The sequence below is a fragment of the Protopterus annectens genome, chromosome 12.part0 (assembly GCF_019279795.1).
Source record: "Protopterus annectens isolate FY-2018-M chromosome 12.part0, PAN1.0, whole genome shotgun sequence".
In the NCBI taxonomy this organism is placed as follows: Eukaryota; Metazoa; Chordata; order Ceratodontiformes; family Protopteridae; genus Protopterus; species Protopterus annectens.
In genome coordinates, this window is record NC_056746.1 from 1,170,998,986 (window position 1) to 1,171,020,093 (window position 21,108).

Here is a 21,108-nt window from a genome sequence, read left to right on the forward strand (position 1 = left end):
TGGGTTTAGCTCTTCTTGGAGTTCATGTAGGACGCAGCATAGGACACCGTCTGGTCCCATTGATGTTGTGTTTTTTGCTTTGGAGAGGGCGGCTCTTACCTGAGCATCTGAGATGTCATGGGGGCAGCTGTATGCCACTCTTTGGGCACATATCCTGTAGTAAGGCTGAGACTGAACAGTAGTTTTATGTTTGGGTTTAGCTCTTCTTGGAGTTCATGTAGGACGCAGCATAGGACACCGTCTGGTCCCATTGATGTTGTGTTTTTTGCTTTGGAGAGGGCGGCTCTTACCTGAGCATCTGAGATGTCATGGGGGCAGCACTCTGCTGGGACAGATATTTGCCCTTTTGGTGTGGGGGGGGGGGAGTTTGCGCTGAACCTGTCAGCTAGGATGTTGGCAATGTCTGTGGGTTCAGTGTATTTTTTGTCATTTTGGACTAATTCTGAGCATATCTGGGAAATATCACCCAGGTTCCTAACGTAACTAAAGAAAGCCTTGTGATTATCCTAAGTGTCCTGTGCAATTTTTCTCTCGAAGCTGACCTTAGACAATTTTATGAGTGCCCGTAGTTTTTTGCTAATACTGATCAGTGATGCCTTCCCTTTGTGGGATTTTGCTCTATCATTTAGTAGCTTCCTCCTTCTATTGTAGTTTGTTTATGGCTGGGGTCCACCAGACAGGACGTCTGCCTTTGGAGGATTGGGTCTTGGTTTTATTTGGGATCACATGATCCATGCATTCCTGAAGGTGCGTTTATAAAGGATTCTGCGGTCTGGGCCGTATTTTCCATAGGCCCGGGGGCTTTGAAGGATTCCACCTCGATTTTGAGAAGTGTGAAATTTGCTTTAGAGAAGTTTTTCACTGTGGTTTTCTGGGCAGGGGGTGGGGTCGGGATGTGAATATCCAGTGAGATTAGTTTATGGTCTGATCTTACCAGTGAGGGATACACTTCTGGTCTGGAGCATAGAGTCCCCATGTTGGTGATGATCAGGTCCAGTATGTTTTCCCCTCTTGTGGGAGTGGTAACAAGTTGTTCCATAGCATTTGAGTTTATAAATTCTAGGAACCTTTGGGCTAGGGTGTTGGAGCTAGAGTAATGCTCCCAGTCTATGTTTGGGTAGCTGAAGTCGCCCAATATAATGGTGTTTGGAGAGACCTTCATATTTTCCAGTGTTCTCAGAAAGGCCGAGTGGGGTTCCTGGGTTTGGGAGGGTGGTCTGTAGCAGGCTATAAACTGGAAGGCAGTTTTACCCACTGTTAGTTGCACATGGATAGTCTCTGATGCTTCGTGCTTTACCACCAACCTGGAGGTGTGGGTATCTTTGATGAATATCGATACTCCCCCTCCTTTTGTGGTTCGGTCCAAGTTTTGGGGACGAAAAGCATGGTATGAGGTATAACCTGGTAGTGCTGGGGTGCTCTCGGGAGCCCTGAACCAGGTTTCTGTTACTGCACAGATATCAATGTTCTCCATGCTAAGGAGAGTTTCGAATGCATGCATCTTGAGGTTTAGACTTCTGGCATTGAGTAGCATTACTCTTAGTTTCTTATCCCTTGCGATACCTATGGAGGTGGGTTTGTCTTTTGAGCCTTGCCTAAAAAAGGCACTATGGGGGTAGCAAGAGCCTTTGCCAATATCCGAAAGCCCAGGGGTGACAGGTGCAAGCCGTCCCTAGCGAAGCATCGTGGCTTGTCGAGCATATCATCCCAAGCTGACAGGCATTGGATCCCCTTTGAATGACACCAGTACTTAAGCCAATTGTTGAAATTGATCATCTTGTCTTCATATTGTGGTATCATCCTTGGTGTGGGTAAGATGCTACTCAAGGTCAGGGTCATACCGGCCTGGGCTACATGCTCAGAGAGCTCCTTTATGTCTCTTTTCATGTAGTCCAGGGAGGTACGTCTCAGGTCATTCACACCAGCATGGACAATGACTGAGTCATATTTGTACTTGCCTTGGAGTGACCCGAGTGCTTGTGTTATGTGGCGGATCCTAGCGCCCGACAGGCTGCTCACCGTAACCCTCTCCTTGTTCGGCCTGGTGAGCGGGACGTCAGTTTGCCTGACGAGAGAGTCACCTATTACAAGTGTATCAGGTTTGTTGTTTAGTCTTAAGGGCTGTGACTGTTCGGCACACTGGCTTTGTGAGATATGTGTTGCACGTGTTTTGTTTTGGGGTAGTGGTTGCTTGGGTGTCTGCTTTGGAGGTCTCTGCTGCTTAGGCAGATCTTTATTTAGAGCCTCCGAGTATGTTTTTGTGTGATTATGTGTTTGGTTTGCTGTCGTGGTAGGTCTATGTGAGACTGGAATTGTAGTGAGTGTGGTTTCCTTCTCCTCCTGACTGGTTATGCCAGTACTGAGTTGAGAGAGCTTAGCCTCCAGTTTGGCTATATGGTTGCATCTCTCACATGTGTTGGAATTTGTTGGGAGGAGGAAAGGATTGTCTGTGTACATGAGGCAGTTGTAACATTGCCTCAAGATTCCCAGGTTCACCAGCTGGACCGGAGAGGAGATTGACAACTGACCTTTGGACATGCTAGAATAATATTGGGAATTCCTTAATTGAAAACAAGGGCCAGTGGGGAGTGAGGGTGTAGTGCTTTTAATTTTTAGTGCCGACTTATATAATTGCTTTAGCGCGCAAGTGCCAGGTAACAAGTGCAATGTGTTACAGGTAACTTAAATGCAAAAATGACAAACAGCAACTTTCTTTCAAGTGAAACAAGGATAAGCAATGCAGATATCACTAGTGATCCACAGAAGCGCTGAGAAGCCGCGTATTAGGTGGAATTAGCGTTCCAGGGAAATAACAAGCAAACAACAAGCATATAAACAAAGCTAGATTCAGCAGGCCTGGATCTAGTCTATGCTACAGCAAACAAGGTGTACCAATTTCAGTAAGATACAGTTCAAATATTCAGGCACTATAAACCTTTAGCCAGAAATTCCCAGCTCAGAAGGGCAGAGTCCAGCCTCTTCTCCCACAAGAGTGCAGACCACGAACCTTCTTAATGTAAAATAACTGGCCTGAAGCCCAAGTGCCTAAACCAGAACTAATACACTTTAAGAATAACAGACACTGGGCTCTCAATCAGCAGTTCCCAACTTAGAAGGGTGAAAGCTACCTGTCCTGCCACCACAGTGCATGCCACAAACCTTCCTAATGTAAAACAACTGGTCTGAAGCCCAAGTGCTTAATCCAAAAGACTTAGAATGATAGCTACACTTCAAGTTACTACCAAGCAGTAATAAATGCAACTGAATACTTTAGAGAATGCCTGGATTAGTGCTCAAGTTACACAAACAAAGCTAGATCCAGCAGGCCCGAATCCAGTCTATGCCACAGCAAACAAGGCGCACCAACTTCAGTAAGAAGCAGTTCAGATATGCATGCACTATAAGCCTTTATATTGCTGAATCAATTCAACTGTGGGTACATAATTTACAGCTATAGCCTTTGTCTTATCAATTTTATATCCTGAAAATTTTTTTAAGCAAAAAAATGATACCCCTGCATGGTTCCTCAGTTCAGACACTTAATCAGAGAGGAACCTTCCTACTTTGATTTTTGCCTCTGATCCCTCATATATTCTCCTAATTAACTCTATTACTGTACTGGGGGATGCAAATGCTTCCATTGCCCTACTCAAAATCCCAGCTTACTCTGTCAAATGCTTTCCCTGAATCAAGGCCCACCAACAACAGTGGTATTTTCTTACATTCTGTTTCCCTATGGATCATTATTCTAGAAACGCTGTCAAATGTTTCCTCCCCTCCACAAAATGACACAGATTCACATCAACCGATTTTTTTTGGTAACATCTCTGCCAATCTTTTAGCCATTATGGACACAAACTTTACAATTATGGTTTAAAATTGAAATGGGCCTTTATGAAGCTGGATCTGATGGGTCTTTAAACTCTATGTATTACAGCCTCCACAGATTTTTCCAGCATTTTGGTTCTTCCCCTCCTTCTAAAAACAGTCAAACAAAACCTTCCAGGTCTTTAGCACTTTCTTTCCTCCTAGCTTCCAAACTTCTACCAGAATACCATCTATTCCTGGAGACTTTCCTGAAGATTGGTTATACATCACAGTTTTAATTGCATCTTCTCCTACCTTAACTGTTAATTGTTGAACCTCATCTACCTCTAATCTTGGTATGTTTAAGTCTTCAATAAAAAGAACAAATGGAAATATTTATGGATTTCCACATTTCTCTGCTTTACACAAATTTTGATAAAGTTTCCAAAAATCTCTCTATACTCCTACAAATTGCTGGTTATTTTTGTTACTGGCTCCCCAAGTCTGGCAACAACCCTTAATTATTAACTTCTTAACAGTTTCTCTTTCTTTTATTTCTATCCTATGTTTAAAACTTAACTTCCATGTTTATACCACTATGGCTAGAACTGCTGAAGAACTTTCGCTCTTCCCTAATAACTCCCGAATCATATTTTACTAACTTTTCCTTAAACTACTCTTTTTAACAGACAGGTGGGAAGTATCAGTGTCTCATTTTTACTTAAATTACCCTTCATTTTTATCTTTATTATTATTGGCACATGACCTTGAGTTATTGGATGCGTGCCAAAGCTCTCAGCTAAATGCACATGTTCCTGTGAAATATAATTTCAGTCTAGTCTAGCTCAGTTATTGCACCTTGGACAATAAGTAAATTCTCAGAGTTCTTGCTACTGAATTTACACCTTGCATATCAATTATTTCTTCAAACATTTACTCTCTTTTGCAATATTTTTCCCTTCTAGGCCCCCAGATACATCCTCACTGTTGCAAATCAAATTCCAGTCCCCACCTATAAGTAATATTCCCTGCTGAAAGCAGATTATTTCTCCCAGAATTTTCTTAAACTCCATTGTAGCAGTTTTAGACGTAATATAAATACAACATTTTACACTGTTTATTGCACTTTAAGTTACTAATTGTTGCAAATTGTTTCTGTAGGCTACACACTAAAGTGCGCTAGCCGATTTACAGCATTTATAGCATTTACTGTCTGTTTTTTTCCTTGTCTCTGTAATAAAACAAAAAAAAATCTCTTGTTTTCCCGCCTTACTGAACTAGAGTAGTCCAGTTTCAGAGTTGCTGATCCCTGGGCTTTGTTTTTAGTTCCTGTTACTGATCCATTGCCTTATTAGGAAGGAGGGAAGTTTCTTTGCTTACCAGTGGGAGTGGGAAGCACTGAGCGGCCTTTTTGTCTGATTTGGTGAAGTTTCAGCCAGAAACTAGTAGTCCATTGGTCGTTTTGGGCCAATTCCTAGCTCCCTTCAGCCCCCTGCTATAAAACACGCTAAACGCGTAAGCCCGATTTAGCGCGGAGTTACCACTGTTGCACACAAGAGCAGCGGCGGTTAAACAAGGTTAAACTATTTGGGCCATCTAAATTCCACTCTTCCAATTTTCCCTTAAAACTACCTTTGAGCTGTACTGCTGATCTAACCAGCATATCCTATAACTGAAAAGTTCATCTCTACTTGATTCCCAAGTAGACTATTCTCTATCTGTAAAGCCTAGCACTCCTACAGTACTTGCACCTTGATAAAGCACTCTTATTATAGATAGTACCCAACCAGCCTAAAACCCACTTCCCCCGGAGTCCTTTGAAAGTCTCTTTATCTACTACTTCTAGTATGTTGAGGGATCAGTTGCTAGTGTCCTCTCCAGCTCAACTGGTGAACCTGGGAATATTGAGGCAATGTTACAACTGCCTCATGTACACAGACAATCCTCTCCTTCTCCCACAAAACACAAATACATGCGAGAGATGCAACTATACAGCCAAACTGGAGGCTGAGCTCTCTCAACATAGGACTGGCAAGACCAGACAGGAGGAGAAGGTAACCACACACAATACATACCCAGTCACACATGGTACCATCACAACTTCAAATCATACACATACTCACACAAAGACATACTCGGAGGCTCTGATCAAAAATTTACCAAAACAGCAGAGGCCACCAAAGCAGACACCCAAACAACTACCACCTCACGACCCAACACATGCAACACATAGACCACACAGTCAGAGTGTCAAACAGTCACAGCCCTTAAGGCCAAACAAAATGCCAGACACACTTGTCATTGGTGATTCCATAGTCAGACACACTGACGTCCCGCTCACCAGACTGAGTAAAGAGAAGGTCACAGTAAGCTGCCTGTCGGGCGCTAGAATCTGCCACATAACGCAAGCACTCAGGTCTCTCAACAGCAGTACAAGTACGACTCAGTCATTGTCCACGCTGGTGTCAACGACCTGAGACGTACCTCCTTGGACTACATGAAAAGGGACATCGAGGAGCTCTCTGATTATGTAGCCCAGGCAGGTATGACCCTGACCTTGAGCAGTATCTTACCTTCACCTAGAATGATGCCACAATACAGTGATAAGATGATCAGCTTTAATAATTGGCTTAAATTCTGGTGTCATTCAAAGGGGATCCAATGTCTGTCTGCCTGGGATGACATGCTGGACAAGCCACGCTGCTTCAAGGGACGGCTTGCACCTGTCACCCTGGGCTTCGGATATTGGCAAAGGCTCTTGCCACCCCATAGTGCCTTTTTAGGCAAGGCTCAAATTCTAAACCTACCACCCTATAACACCAAAAAGTAAAAAAACTAAGGGTAATGCTGCTCAATGCCAGAAGTCTCAATCTCAAGATGCACGCACTCGAGGCCCTTCTCAATATGGAGAACATAGATGTCTGTGCTGTGACAGAAACCTGGTTCAAGGCTCCTGAGAGCACCCCAGCACTAACAGGTTTCACCTCATATCATGCCCGCCCCAAAATCCGGACAACACCAAGAAAGGAGGGGTGTCCATATTCATAAAGGACACCCACACCTCAAGGTTGGTGGCAACGCACGATGCATCGGAGACCATCCAGGTGCAATTAACCATAGGCAAGACTGCTCTGCAATTTGTAGCATGTTACAGACCACCCTCTCAAACTCAGGAACCTCACATGGCCTTCCTGAAAATGGAGGGGATAAATGTATCTCCAAACACCATCATACTAGGTGACTTCAACTACCCTAATATAGACTGGGAACACTACTCAAGCCCGAACACTCTAACCCAAAGATTCCTGGAGTTCATAAACTCAAATGCCATGGAACAACTAGTCACCATCCCCACAAGAGGAGAAAACATACTTGATCTCATCATCACGAACATGGGATCAAAATGTTCAACACAGGAAGTATACCCCTCACTGGTGAGATCAGATCATAAACTAATCTCGCTGGAGGTCCTCATCCCGCCCCCACCGAAACAAAAAGACCAGTGAAAACTTCTCAAAAGCCGATTTCACACTTCTAAAAACTAGTGTGGTCTCCTTTAAGGCCCCTGAGCCAGTGGTAAACATTACTCAAACCGCTGAATCACTTACAAATGCCTTCTACCAGCACCTACAGGACTGCATGGATCAGGCAATCCCAAACAAAACTAAGACTCTCTGTACCAAAGGCAAGCGTCCAGTCTGGTGGACCCCAGCCATAAACAAGCTCTACAACAAAAGGAGGAAGCTACTACAAGATAGAGCAAAATCCTTGAAAGGTAAGACACCTTTGATCATTATAAGTAAAAACTAAGAGCTCTCATAAAATCATCCAAGGCAAATTTTGAGAGAAAAATCGCCAAGGACTCTAAAGAGAATCATAAGGCCTTCTTTAGCTATGTTAGAAACCTAGGAGGAAACTCCCAGATATGCTCAGAATTAGTTCAAAATGATGTGAAAATTACTGAACCTACACACATTGCCAACATACTGGCTGGCAGGTTCAGTGCAAACTTCTCCCCCTCCCCAAAAGGAGAGATATCTATTCCAGAGGATTGTCGCCCCGCAAACATCTCCAACGCCCAGGTGAGAACTGCCCTCACTAAGGCAAAAACACAGCATCCATGGGACCGGATGGTGTCCCCGGCTGTGTGCTTCATGAACTCAACGAGGAATTAAACCCACAGTTAGGACAGCTGCTTAATCTTAGCCTCACCTCAGGATACGCACTCAAGGAGTGGCGACGGCGACTGTGGTCCCACTTCATAAGGGCGGTGCCTCCACAGACCCTGGAAATTACCGCCCCATTAGCTTGACAAGCCTTATCTGCAAAGCCATGGAGAGGATCATAATGGAACTCATAAATAAAGACATAGGGAACTTGCAGACTTTGGATCCAACCCAGTTTGGCTTTGTCAAAGGCAGATCCTGCCTCTTAAACTTGGTTGACTTTTTCGAGACAGTCACCAAGGCCATTGATGAGGAAAGGCAGTCCATACAGCCTACCTCGACCTGGCAAAGGCCTTCGACACAATACCCCACTCAGGTATCATCGAAAAACTCATCAGCTTGAATGTAAACCTATACATCACAAGATGGGTTGCAAACTGGCTAAGTGACAGAACCCACAGGGTCAGAGTTGCTGGAGCCATGTCAGACTCAAAGCCTGTCACAAGTGGTGTCCCACAGGGCTCAGTCCTGGGTCCACTCTTGTTCGGCATCTACTTTTCTGAAGTACAAGCAAACACAGGAGGGTTATGGCTGACAAAGTTTGCAGATGACTGCAAACTGGGCGCCATAGTCGAAAACACATCTGACACAGATATCCTCCAGAAGGGCCTCACAGAAACGGATAACTGGTGCCAGAGCCATGGCCTGAAGTTAGACGCCAAAAAATGCATAGTCATACCCTTCGGGAAAAACAAGGTTACCCCTAGCTACCATATAGGTGGCAATCCACTGAGCACAGAAAAAGTCATCAGAGATCTGGGGACCCAGGTTGACAGTAGCCTTTCGTTTGACACTCATGTTGCTAAAGTAGTTAGGAAAACCTTCTATATCACCCACCTGATCATGAAGGGATTCACATCTAGATCAAGGGAGGTCATCGTACCTCTGTACTCATCACTCATTAGACCTATGATTGAGTACAATGTCCCGCTCGAATGTATCTGACCAGACACCTGCTGCAGCTTGAAAGGCCCCAAAAGTTCCTCACCAAAAGGATAAAGGGTCTCAAAAATATGTCTTATGCTGCCCGACTGAAAGAACTCCAGCTCTATTCAGTCTCATACCGCTTGCTCAGAGGTGACCTGTGCCTGACATATAAGGCCATGTCAAACCCAGATTTGATGAATATGCTTCACCTCAAAAAATCTAGATCCCTCAGAACCACAAGGGCAGGAGACTTAAACCTTGACACGGTTATAAATAGAACGTGCTGGAGGAACAGATTCATCACCCAGAGACTCCCTATGCTGTGGAACAAAATCCCGGTACATGTGAGGCAGAGCACCTCTCTGGCCTTGTTCAAGGGGAATCTTGACCAATGGATGGGAGATTGCAGATATACCCCAGGGATTACTTCAGTGTCACTGCTTGACAGAGGCACAGCAAAATGATAGGCATAGTTTTTATTCAAACTAAAGGGGTGGCGAAAGCCACATAACTATGGGCTAGGCTTATAAATGCCCTTGGGCAGATAGCCTAGTATGAACCTATGAACCTATACCAGAGTAATCCTCCACCCTTGCCAGTAGCTCTTTACTACCACAAATCTACCACTATTATCTTTTCCCCCCACTCTAATATCATTATTGGAGCTCCCCTAGAAATAAGTGAAAGTACACCTCTTTCCTTTGCCCTTAATCTAAGTGAACTTTTTAAAGACTGGCTTTAAAGAATAATTATCTTTGAGGGCCGGTGCATATATGGTATTTTATTCAATAATCCGCCTGTATTCATTTTCTTTTGTTAAATTAATATCACTACCTCTTAGAATATTTCTAAACATTTAAGACAGAGTATATTGTTGTTTTAATAGTATGTATTACAAGTGTATTGACTTTTTTTAGTTTATTGATATATCTCTAGTAGTAAAAACATCTGTGTGGATGTGTACCTTGTCTATCAAGTAAATTATGCAATTTGTCAGTTTTATAACAAAGCTGCCTCTTTAAATAAAATTTAGGAACAGGGACACCTATATCAGCCACTCTTGTTATCAAAGCCAGAAACAACGAACAAACCAAATAATCCAATGTCAAAGCCTGGAAGCAGGACCAGCAGCCAGTAGTTGTAGAAAATAAGTTCCTTTATTTTTACAAACTGTCACAGCAAATAAAACAAGCGCTTTCACTCAGGAAATCCTGAGCTTTATCAAGTAATGGCTTTCAGTTAAAAAAGTATCTTATATACTTTGCAGCCGTGCCTAAAAATACGCAACCCTTTTTGCTAATTGATATTTAAAGTAACACTGCATTCTAATATATAAAAAAACTTGTCGTGATTTACAGGTGAAACATCAAAATAATTCTGGCTATTTAAAATATTAAAATCATGTTCAACATACAGATAAGATATCACAATAGTTCTATTGACAATTAAAATATAATTAAATGCTTTAAGTAGTTGTCATGAGAATTTGTAAAATTCCTCGGCCAGTTTTATACTAAAAAAGATAAACCAGGTAAACCAATCACCACCAGACCACTTTGATAAATAATATTGAGCCTTACAAAGATGGGAGCACAGGTACGTTTTTGTACCACCTTGGGAACAACATATACTCCTTTACAGGAGATACCTGGACGATATCTGTATCCTCTGGAAAGGTAAAAAGAGTGTGAACTGGCAGGATTTTTGAGTTATATTAACTCAACCACCACCTTCCTCCGGTTCACACATTCGGTTAACAAGCATGAGTTACATTACCTTGATGTCACTCTCTACAAGGAGTACAATAACAGTACCTTTCAATCTAAGTTATATCGTAAACCCACTTTCTCAAACTCGTTTCTCCATTTTGAAAGTGCGCACCCTTTTTATCAAAAAAAGGGAATTGTCAAAGGACAACTCATTAGAGCTTGTAGAATGTGCAGTACTCTTGAGGATTACGAGAGGGAGGTGGAAGTGCTACGCACTCTATTTTTGGAAAGAGGTTACCCGTTAGATCTTTTCACCACTTTGGTTAGGGAAGTTAATGCCAAGAGAGATACCATTTACTCACCCATTTTAGGCAAAGGAACACAAATGTCTTCAACATTAGCACCCAACACCACCAAGATGCCCGAGAATAGTTTCATTTATACTTTTTCCTCTAATTCCAGTGAGATAGAAGAAGTCATACTCAAATATTGGCCTGTTCTCTCTCTTCATGATGATTTTAAGAATATTCTGCCACCTGAACCAACGTTTGTAAAAAAAAAAAAAAAAAAAAAAAAAAAGGGGGTTAATTTTAAAGAACTATTTGAGAAGAAAACAAAGGCCAAAAATAAAAATAAAATTAAAGTAAAGCAGCCTCGTGGAGGGACATTTAAGTGTGGTGCATGTGCTCAATGCCATGCATTAATCAATGGCCCATCACTATTTATTCCATCTAGGAAGATCAAGATTGAGCCAAGGCCACTACACATGTGGTACTAAGGGGGTGGTATATCTTGGGTTTTGCACCACATGTGTTAGTTTCTATGTAGGTAAGACAGAAAGGGAACTCCGTAAGCGAGTCTATTAACATTTCTATGACATTGGCAAGCACAAAGAATCCAATGCCTTTTATAAACATTCTCTCACCTGCCCTAACATTAATTTAAAATTTATGGTCCTTGAACAGGTTGGCCAAGATGTTAGGGGTGGGGACTGGGAATCGACCCTAGAGTACAGAGAACTTATCTGGCAATTGAGGCTGGATGCAGGGAGATCTCCAGGGTTAAATGGTACAATCAGTATTAAACCAGTCTTGAAATTAAGGAGGGCAAGACTGTAGGCCCCCCTTCTGAAGTCCATTATGGTCCTTTGACGATGGGCTCAATATAAATGTCAACTTTAACATTTAAAACACAGTTGTCCACATTAGAAGTATTTATTTACTGTCTATGGGTCCAGTATTACTTTTAAATCATTTTTAAATTATTTATATGATAGGTAACATATTGCCAAGCGCAAAATATATGGCTCAATATTATTTATCAAAGTGGTCTGGTGATGATTGGTTTACCTGGTTTATCTTTTTTAGTATAAAACTGGCCGAGGAATTTTACAAATTCTCATGACAACTACTTAAAGCATTTAATTATATTTTAATTGTCAATAGAACTATTGTGATATCTTATCTGTATGTTGAACATGATTTTAATATTTTAAATAGCCAGAATTATTTTGATGTTTCACCTTTAAATCACGACAAGTTTTTTTATATATTAGAATGCAGTGTTACTTTAAATATCAATTAGCAAAAAGGTTTGTGTATTTTTAGGCATGGCTGCAAAGTATATAAGATACTTTTTTTAATTGAAAGCCATTACTTGATAAAGCTCAGGATTTCGAGTGAAAGCGCTTGTTTTATTTGCTTTGACAGTTTGTAAAACTAAAGGAACTTATTTTCTACAACTACTGGCTGCTGGTCCTGCTTCCAGGCTTTGACACTCTCAGCTTGTTGACTATCACAGTGCCTTGATGGCATCGCACATAACAGTAATATTTAAATATGTTAATGTTAGTCTAACTACTTTGTTTTGTATTTTATTGTGGTTATGAGTTTTAACAGAAACTATGTGCCTGTCTCTGTTCTAGATTTAATGACATCTTCACATATATTATGCAACATGGCATTGTCTTATTCTCTTTCTTCATAATCATTTACTAATTTATTTAAAAGTATAGTGGTCATCTTGATCATTAGTACTTGGTCTACTTGCCCCAAGCATTTTTCCTTTTGCAATGTTCTTTATAAATAATAAACACATGTGTAAGATGCGTACTATTCCTATGTAAATATGTTCTTTTTGCATTATTTCTGATGTAGTGTAGTATACTGGTCATTTTAGTACATCTTTTTTAATATTTACAACTAAAAAAATTCAGTATCAGAAATAAATGAAGTGGACACCAAGAAATTAGTAGAGCTGTTTTAAAATATGAACAAAGTCGAGTAGTTCAGTAGTGCCAGCCTGCCATAGAAGAAACACTTTATCCACAAATCTATTATAAAACAAGATGTTAGAACAGTGCTATGAATTTTTTTTTCCCTATTGTGGCAGAATAAGTTATCAACATGCAAAGTAAATTAATGGCAGAATTAATTATATATAATTTTTGAAAGAAAAGCTCTGACATCTTCAATTTCTATGGCATTGGGAATAACTGAATAATGAACAAACATCTAAAGTAGTCAAAATATAACCAGTGCAACTCTTATGAGCTGATCATTCGTGTAAACTTTGGAGAAAATGTTTATGCTGAACACTATTCACAAGATTTTTTAATTTAACTTCTGCAAAGTTTAACAAGGTCTTGGTAATCCATCCTTTGCCAGAAAAAATGGGTGCAAAGGATGGATTTTGAATACTCCTTAATTATCTTGGGTAACCTTTATAATTCAGGCACTACATGTTTATTGGTATGAAAATTATTAAATAATCTGCATTCAAGAACACCACTCATGCAGGTAATTAAAAAAAAAGGTTTTAACTTTAGCGTTGTGATCATTCAACTTAATTTTGTTAATAGGTAAATACGTGTTTGCATATTCAAACGTATTTCATATAGAGACAATGTAATATTTTTTTATCTAAAATAACTGTCGTTCCACCCATGTCTGCTTGTTTTATCCCTACATCATTTTTTTATTTTAAGGTTATATGTTCAGACTCAGCCAGATCTTGTAGTCATTTTATGTAAAGTTCACTTATGTCCTTTTTCACATGCACAAAGAAATGGTTCTGAGATAGGATGATTAACAGGAGCAAACATGCTAGATTTACTAAAAGTATATGCAGTGTGCTCACCCAAAAAGACCAATTTTAAAGTTAATCTGCCTAATAAACAAATGAAGATCATTTAAGACTTCAACTTTGTTCAACCCAGACACTGGAATAAAAGACAGGCCTTTATTTAATAGTTTAATTTCTTCAGGCGATAGCTCAAAAGAGGACAAATTAGATTACAAAGACCTGCGTCTGGAGCTTTTCCCTTTGGGTCTCTGCAGAAAATTTACTTTGTTCCAAGTCGGACTTTCCCTGTAAACAAATGTTAAATAAGACTAGTAAATACAAGAACACTGGATGTAATGAAAAGTTTTCCTTGGCAATAAATGCTAAGTGTGACTTTAGAAGCCTGCAGCTGAGGGCTAATTTAATTTCTTATGCTTCCATGAAGACAAGCTGATCATAGGGCAGTAAAAAAAAACAGATCACTGGTTTCTTTGAGGCTGAATGTTTAATGCTTTCTGAGAGCATGCAAGTTGTTTTTTTTTCACATCTAGGAGAGAAATAAAGATAAGACAAGAACAGATAGCAATTGGTTTAAATAGAAACACAAAATTGTTTTTGTGGGGGTGTTTTTTTTTTTTTTGTTTGAGTGTTTTTTTAAAACTGAATGTGAATGGGCTCGCAGGTGTAGATAAAAGGGGAGGAGTATTGAATTTATATTAAGAAATGCAGAGTGCAAATAGCAATGCTACAGCACACTCATTTAGAAAGAAGTAAACGTGAATTTGATAAAGGGTTTTGGAGGGGATATTCTGCAGAGTGTCTTAAAAAAGCATACAAATAGTAATAAAACTAAAAAGAATACAACGAAGTGTTAAAACTATATATATATATATATATATATATATATATATATATATATATTTTTTTTTTTTTACACATCATTTAAACACGGATTCTAAATACTGTGATTACATCTTTATCTATGCTTTGTAAATGCTAGAGCTCCAAGTTGTGATTCGTTAACAATTCCTGCCCGACTAAACTTTGGTAAAAGCACTCGCTGTATTTTATACTTTAAAATTATTTCTACGCCTGCATGATTCTTGACTTGGGGGGGGGGGGTTATTGCATTGTTGTGGACTCAATATTTGCAAGGTATACACTTGTTTTTCTTCAGTTAAAAATAAACCTGTCGAAAAAAAAAAAAATAAGCATCCCACCAAATTTTCCTCACAAAAGCTTCTCTAGTCAACCTTTTCCATACCTCAAGATTAGCTTTTCCACAATTAAAACATGATTTACTTGTCCCATTCCAAAAATGCCACCCTCCCAAAAAATGGGATACAGAGCCATGTTCATACTTTGTCTAATCATAAACCTATAACATTCAAACAGCTTTTTGATCAGAGCACCAAGTAAGACTGTTTAGCCTCTTAACTATTAAACCCAAAATAAACCCCACAGGTGGAATCCTCACCTAAACAAGTATATAATAAAAGAAAAAAACTAATGGATAAAATCAGGAATAGCAATTCCCTTAAAGACAAGTGCTCTCTTGTAAAACTAAAGAAACTAAAAGGTCTAATTAAAGTCCAACAAGGCCAACTACAAAGTTGGGACAGCCTTGCAGGCTAAAGACAATCACACCACCTTCTTCAGCTATATCCAGGACCTTAAAAGATAGCAAACAGCAGTGTTCTGAACTGATGGTGAACATACCACCTCACTGATCAAGGCAACATAAATTCACCCCCCCCCAAAGTTCCACCAGGCAACATTCCATCTAATATATTACCCTAAACTAATAGAAAGGACAAGGTGCTGGGCAGCACTTGCTAAAGCCAAGAACACTGTATCCATGGGCCCAAGAAACCATCCCCAGGTGCCTTCTGAACAGTCTAAAACATGACCTATCAGGACCATTTGAGGCCCCCTTCAACTACAGCTCTAAAACAGGCTACATTCGAAGTGAACGGAGAACCACAAAACTCCTTCCCCCCCACAAGGGTTGGCCATCAATTGACCCAGGGAACTACAGACCCATCAATCTAAGAATAATAATATGTAAAGCCATGGGACACATTATCATGGAAATGATAAACAAGGACAAAGGGATAGCTTCAGTGTCTACAGGTTGCCAATTTGGCTTTTCTAAGAGAAGGTGGCCTAATGGTTAAGGTGTTTGCCTTACAAACACAAGGTGCAGGGTTTGAGTCTTACAATGGATAATTGGCTAGGCTTAAAATGGCTCGCAAGGGCAGTTAGCCTAGTACTAACCTATGAACCTATAAACTTCTACATATTCTATGATGTTTTCTTTTACCAACTTACTTTTTCCACTTTCCTCCAACCATGACTTGATTCTCTTTATGTAAGTATGTGCTTATGAAGTCTAAGATAGTAAGAAAATCATTCTATGTCGGACAACTTATAGGTTAAGGGTACATCATCCAGGTCCAGGGAAGTTAAAGTATCACAGCCCACATCAAACCTATCATATAGTTCTGCGAGGAATTACTTTATATTACCTATGTTTCACTCTTCTGAGTCGCAGCAGACTTACAGTGTGAAGCCTACCTACATTTACATCAATGTAAACAAATAACTTTATAATTACTGTTATTTTACTATCACTGTTCTACTCTGTTGACAAACAAAAAACAGAACCAAAATTCTCCTATCATGCCAACACAATGCCGCAATACCCATGCTCATATAAAAACATATCAGATTAGACTTATGTTTTGATGACAATTATCCAATTGAAATAAGGCAATTTTTCAGTGGCAGTATAGTGAGAAAACCTTCACATAAACATATGCAAACTAACATGAGTGTTAATAATAACCTGTACTTGCACAAACATAGCATTAAAATGGGAATACACTGCAATATTACTATGACATGCAGTGAACAAAGATGCGTGCCTCGATATAAACTATTCAGAATCAGTTATTTAACTGAATGAGAAGCACAAAAAAGTTTAGTGGACGGAAAACTATGCGTAGTTTTAGGTGCCAGTGACCCATTTGATTTCAAGAACCCCTGCTATCACAAGCGAAATTATAATCCTAACTACTTTATCTTATTTGCTTAAAAATAAAGTTTTAAACATTGCAATAATGTATACAATCATTAGCTCATAAAACGCGAGCAGTCCCAGGCATAACCACCCAGCTACTCCTAAATATAAAGCTGCAAATAATGAAAAGGAAAAAATTGGAACACGTGAGGCTAACGTAATTAAGAAAAGCATGTTATAGGAGTAAAATGCTCTTCCCTTACGTGACATACGTGTATCCCGTTTTTGCTAATTCTTAAAAGGCCCAATCCGATAGCTCTTCTGGAGCTTTTCTAAACGCAGAAGCCGGCACTACGGAAAATGCATGTATGTTTGCTAACAAGCTTACTTTATCACCACATATACATTTTTGTACTTATAGCACAAAGAAAAGTCTCCATTAACACTGCCTTACCTTTTTTAAGTTCTTTATGCCACACGCTGATAATAGGACTTGAGTGTTTTCTATGATGGATCAGCCAGAGAGACAGGGTCTGCACACTCTGCTGTGAGTTACTTAGTTCTGAGAGTTTCTTCTCCAAGGCCGACTCCGAGAACGTGGACATGATTTGGGTGATACTGGCAGCAGCGGTCTGACTGTCCAGTAGTCCACCTCTCTCTCTCTCTGCCCCGTTATAGTCTACAACAAATCTGACAGGTACACTGAGCAGCCCGCCTCCTAAAACCTACAGCTTCCATAAAACAAACAGCTGTTTCTCTTACCAACAAGATGGCCGCTTAACCTCCAACCTTGCGGTCAAGGGGTAATAGCACTTCCAAACTACACGTGCCGAGTCAAAAAGAACGGGGCTTCAGTTGTATGTTATCTCCTTCGTTCCACGTTGCAATTTGAAAAAGAAAGCCTACTGTTAAATCACAGGAAATACTAACAAGTAAAGAAAACAAAACCGATTTCTTTGCAGCAAGCAGAAGGCGCTGTTTATCAACGTAGGAGAGAAAAGTATAGGTGTCGCTGCCTGATAGCGATGTATGAAACCGCTCTATCCAGTACCGTGACACCCGGTTTTAAAATATCCTAAAAGGTAAGGTGATATTGTAGCAAAAAAGAATGGCTAACTAGAACATAGTTAAATAAGAATTAATAATTGGTTAGAACTGTATAGTGTAGATCCACCCGTAGAAAAGACGTAAAATCGGTATCTAGTTTTCTGCGTCGCAGGAGAGTTTTTAGCACTATGATGCTCGCGAAAAGGTGCATTCTGTGTGTTTTCTACTATTCTTCTATGAGCGAGAGGCGGTGATGAAATCAGTTGTTAGTTGTAGTTAACTACCCCACGCTGTAGTCGAACAGCCCTTCTCCATGGGCCGCTAGGGGCAAAAAGTGAGGAATTTGTGTGATTGTTGAGATACTTATGAAATATTACACAAGACAACAAGAAATAACCTGCCCTACAAGAAGAACCTGTTTGTATTCATGTGAATGCGCTTGTCGTGGCAAAGGGACATGACGCATAAGGTATTGTGAGGGCGCACTGGATAAGATTTATTTGCTGGAGTGGGATCACAGGAGGTAAAAATGCGGATGAGTGACAGCACACAGGAAAAGCGCTGCTTGTTTTTATTAGCCAGAGTAGCTTTATGTTCCCGTAGGTTGTAATACACACAGATAGAGTGTATTCCTTGTACATTGATGGTGTATTTTCTTTGACAACAAGCTTTTAAATGTGTTATGTGAAACGATGTAAAACAATTCTAAAAAAACATATACAAGCGATTTCTTTCAGTCCTAACTTGATGTGCATTAGGCAAAGAAACTAAGGCAGATGTGCAACAAACAGGGGGTTGCCATGTTTTGCTAATATGTGGAGGTCTGGAAATCCATTCTTCAGGAAGGAAAAATGTTTAGTAAGTAGATGTTCTTCTTGAGATCACTGTTGCAGTAGCCTGAGTTGTACAGGCCATCCTGCCAAAGATCACCAAGTCAGAGCTGCCATTTTTCATACTACGTTCTGATGCAAGTAGCAGCTACAGTGCCAAACATTATTTGCTACAGAAGTGTGTTCACTACTTTCGATATACAGCATAAGTCTGCTTTTTATACTGAACAGATAAGTTCCCCTTTGTGGGCTGCTTTGCATTTTAATTCTTGAAAATTTAAGTCCCCCAGCTGGAGATTGCATTCAGTTTTTCTTCTTGAAAGCATAACAGACTTCCCTTCAACTCAGGTCTTCTTTTGCACTACAGCCTTCTGTCGGAGACTATGGATGCCTCAGACTTCATTTGGGGGGCAGTGTCCCCACAATAAAGGTTCCAGGCCGCCTGAACACACAAGACAAGTTGACACACGTAAGTGTCAAGGAAATGCAATCTCCATATCCTTCCCCCTCTGTAGACTAGCTGTGGGCAGTTGGATATAGCAGTTCAGCACAATTTAGCCCTTAAGGTAACTTATGTTCCATCAGAACATAATATTGTGGCAGATGAGCTGAGCAGAACCAGGATAAACCCACGTGAATGGATGTTCGACCCATAGATCTTCAGGAACTGGCCCTTCTGTTAGGAACTTTACAACATATTAGTTTGCCTCCAGTCAAAACAGACCATTAAAGGCATTCTGTTCCAGGATACCATGCACTCAGGCTTGGAAAACAATGCATTTTTATTCCCCTGGTCAGGAATGTTCCTGTATGCCTTTACCCCTTTTAGCTGACAGCCAGTGTCCTGCTAAACATTCAGACAAACTCTCCAAAGGTCAAAGTGGTGACCCCCTTTTGGCCTAGGCACTAGTGTTTCTTCCTGTTGTTGAAACTGGCCATGGTAAACTACCACAAGCTTCCTCGCATGATGGGCTTGCTCACACAGGATTGTTTGATACAACCCAGTTCTAAATGTCTTCATCTGACTTGTCTGTATGGTAGGATTTCAATAACTTTTGGCATTTTTTTTTTCTGAGGACAGGTATTACAGGAGGCAAAGAAACTTGTCACTAGAAACTCCTATTTGGAAAATGGAGCTTTACTAGTTGGTGCCACTTCATGAACCGTAAGCCAGTACAGACCCAGAGGTCACTGGCTCTTCAGAATTTGTGTTAATTTGCTGGCATTTTCTGTTCTTTCATTAAGCTTCAGCAATTTATACTTGTCTGCCCTTGGATACATTGCCACCTGTTAAAACAATTGTTGAAAGTGTTTTATGTGATCATCTCTTAAGCAAGTGTCTCCTTCCTGGAGGTGGACTTGAAATTCTTGTTACGTGCCTAGCAGAGGTCACAGCAGTTATCTGAGTTGCAAGCCTTAATAGCCAACCAGAAGGATACAAGGTGTAAACACCATGTCGTAACGGATCGACTCAAAGCCCTCTTGTTATACTTGGTGTCCTACAGACAGCTAAGAGGTGACCTGTGTCTGGCATACAAGGCATCCTCTTACCCATGATTTTGATGGATTTGCAGCACATCAGCAAGTCAAATGGCATCATAAATGCTCTGTCTAGGGATATAAACCTCTTCTGCAACCAGTTTGGAGGAACTGGTATATTTTGCAGAGGATACCACTGCTATAGAACAGATTCCCCATCAATAAAAGGCAAAGTTCATCCATGTCCATTTTCAAGAGCAACTTGTATCTATGGATGGGAAACAGAAAATTTACCCCAGAGCTACCCCTGTACTACTAATGGATGGATACAGCTCTTAAATTCTTTATCCTATGCGTGGATGCCCTCAAATTATATGTGGTATGATCCCAGTTATTCTCATTAAGGGTAATATATTTAATTATCAAGATACCCAATCTGTAACCAAATGGGATAGGTTGTTATTAGCACAGCAAAAGAAAATGGCCTGCAAGGGCAGCTAGCCTAATACTTGAATATGTGGCCACAGCCTCCACTTCACGTCAGAATACTGATGAAAATATTGTTGATTTGACTGGCATCCAAATAAGCCATGTCAGTTTAAAAAAAAAAGTCCCAGTGGAAAGGCAATACAGTAAGCAAAGCTAGTGACTAAGTCAGGGAAGCACACTGCTGACTGCAGAAAATGGTATGCAGAGAGTCTGAAGAAACTTGGCTAATCCTCTGCAAAACAGTTAATAGGCAACAGCTGCCACTAGAGCTAGATCAGGGCTGTCTCCCCTGAAGGAAATAGATTTCCTGTCCTCTAGGTTTAGGTTTAGAAAGGAGTATGTGATGCTTGGGTATCGATGAGTCTTTTTGGTGTTGAAGTAAGAATTATTCAAACATATGGTTTTTGGAGCACCATTAGGATAGTTAACCACACATGATTTCCCATTGGCGCACACACCCAAAGACTTGAGTCCCATAGGTCATTTTTTTGAAAGTTAAGAATTCCATA

General features: G+C 40.3%; 2 protein-coding genes across 7 annotated transcripts in view; one reads left to right on the forward strand and one right to left on the reverse strand.

Annotated features, from left to right (window-relative positions):
- RPRD1B (regulation of nuclear pre-mRNA domain containing 1B) overlaps window positions 1-17,850 on the reverse strand; it is an 866,932-nt gene extending 849,082 nt beyond the window's left edge. The window contains exon 1 of one of the 5 annotated variants that reach the window (XM_044090202.1): window positions 17,209-17,850. In XM_044090202.1, coding sequence (XP_043946137.1) covers window positions 17,209-17,359 — 151 coding nt within the window. In that variant the 5' untranslated portion in view covers window positions 17,360-17,850. The remainder of the gene's footprint in view (window positions 1-17,208) is intronic. The other 4 variants (XM_044090200.1, XM_044090199.1, XM_044090203.1 and 1 more) reach the window with 4 other exon arrangements.
- The window catches only part of TTI1 (TELO2 interacting protein 1), a 532,791-nt gene continuing 529,434 nt past the window's right edge, over window positions 17,752-21,108 (forward strand). Inside the window, exon 1 of one of the 2 annotated variants that reach the window (XM_044090198.1) lies at window positions 17,752-17,836. Coding sequence is in view for 1 of the 2 variants with exons in the window: in XM_044090197.1 (XP_043946132.1) it covers window positions 18,235-18,270 (36 nt within the window). In the remaining variant the exon portion in view is untranslated. Of the gene's footprint in view, window positions 17,837-17,864; window positions 18,271-21,108 lie in introns of those variants that run through there. The other variant, XM_044090197.1, reaches the window with a different exon arrangement.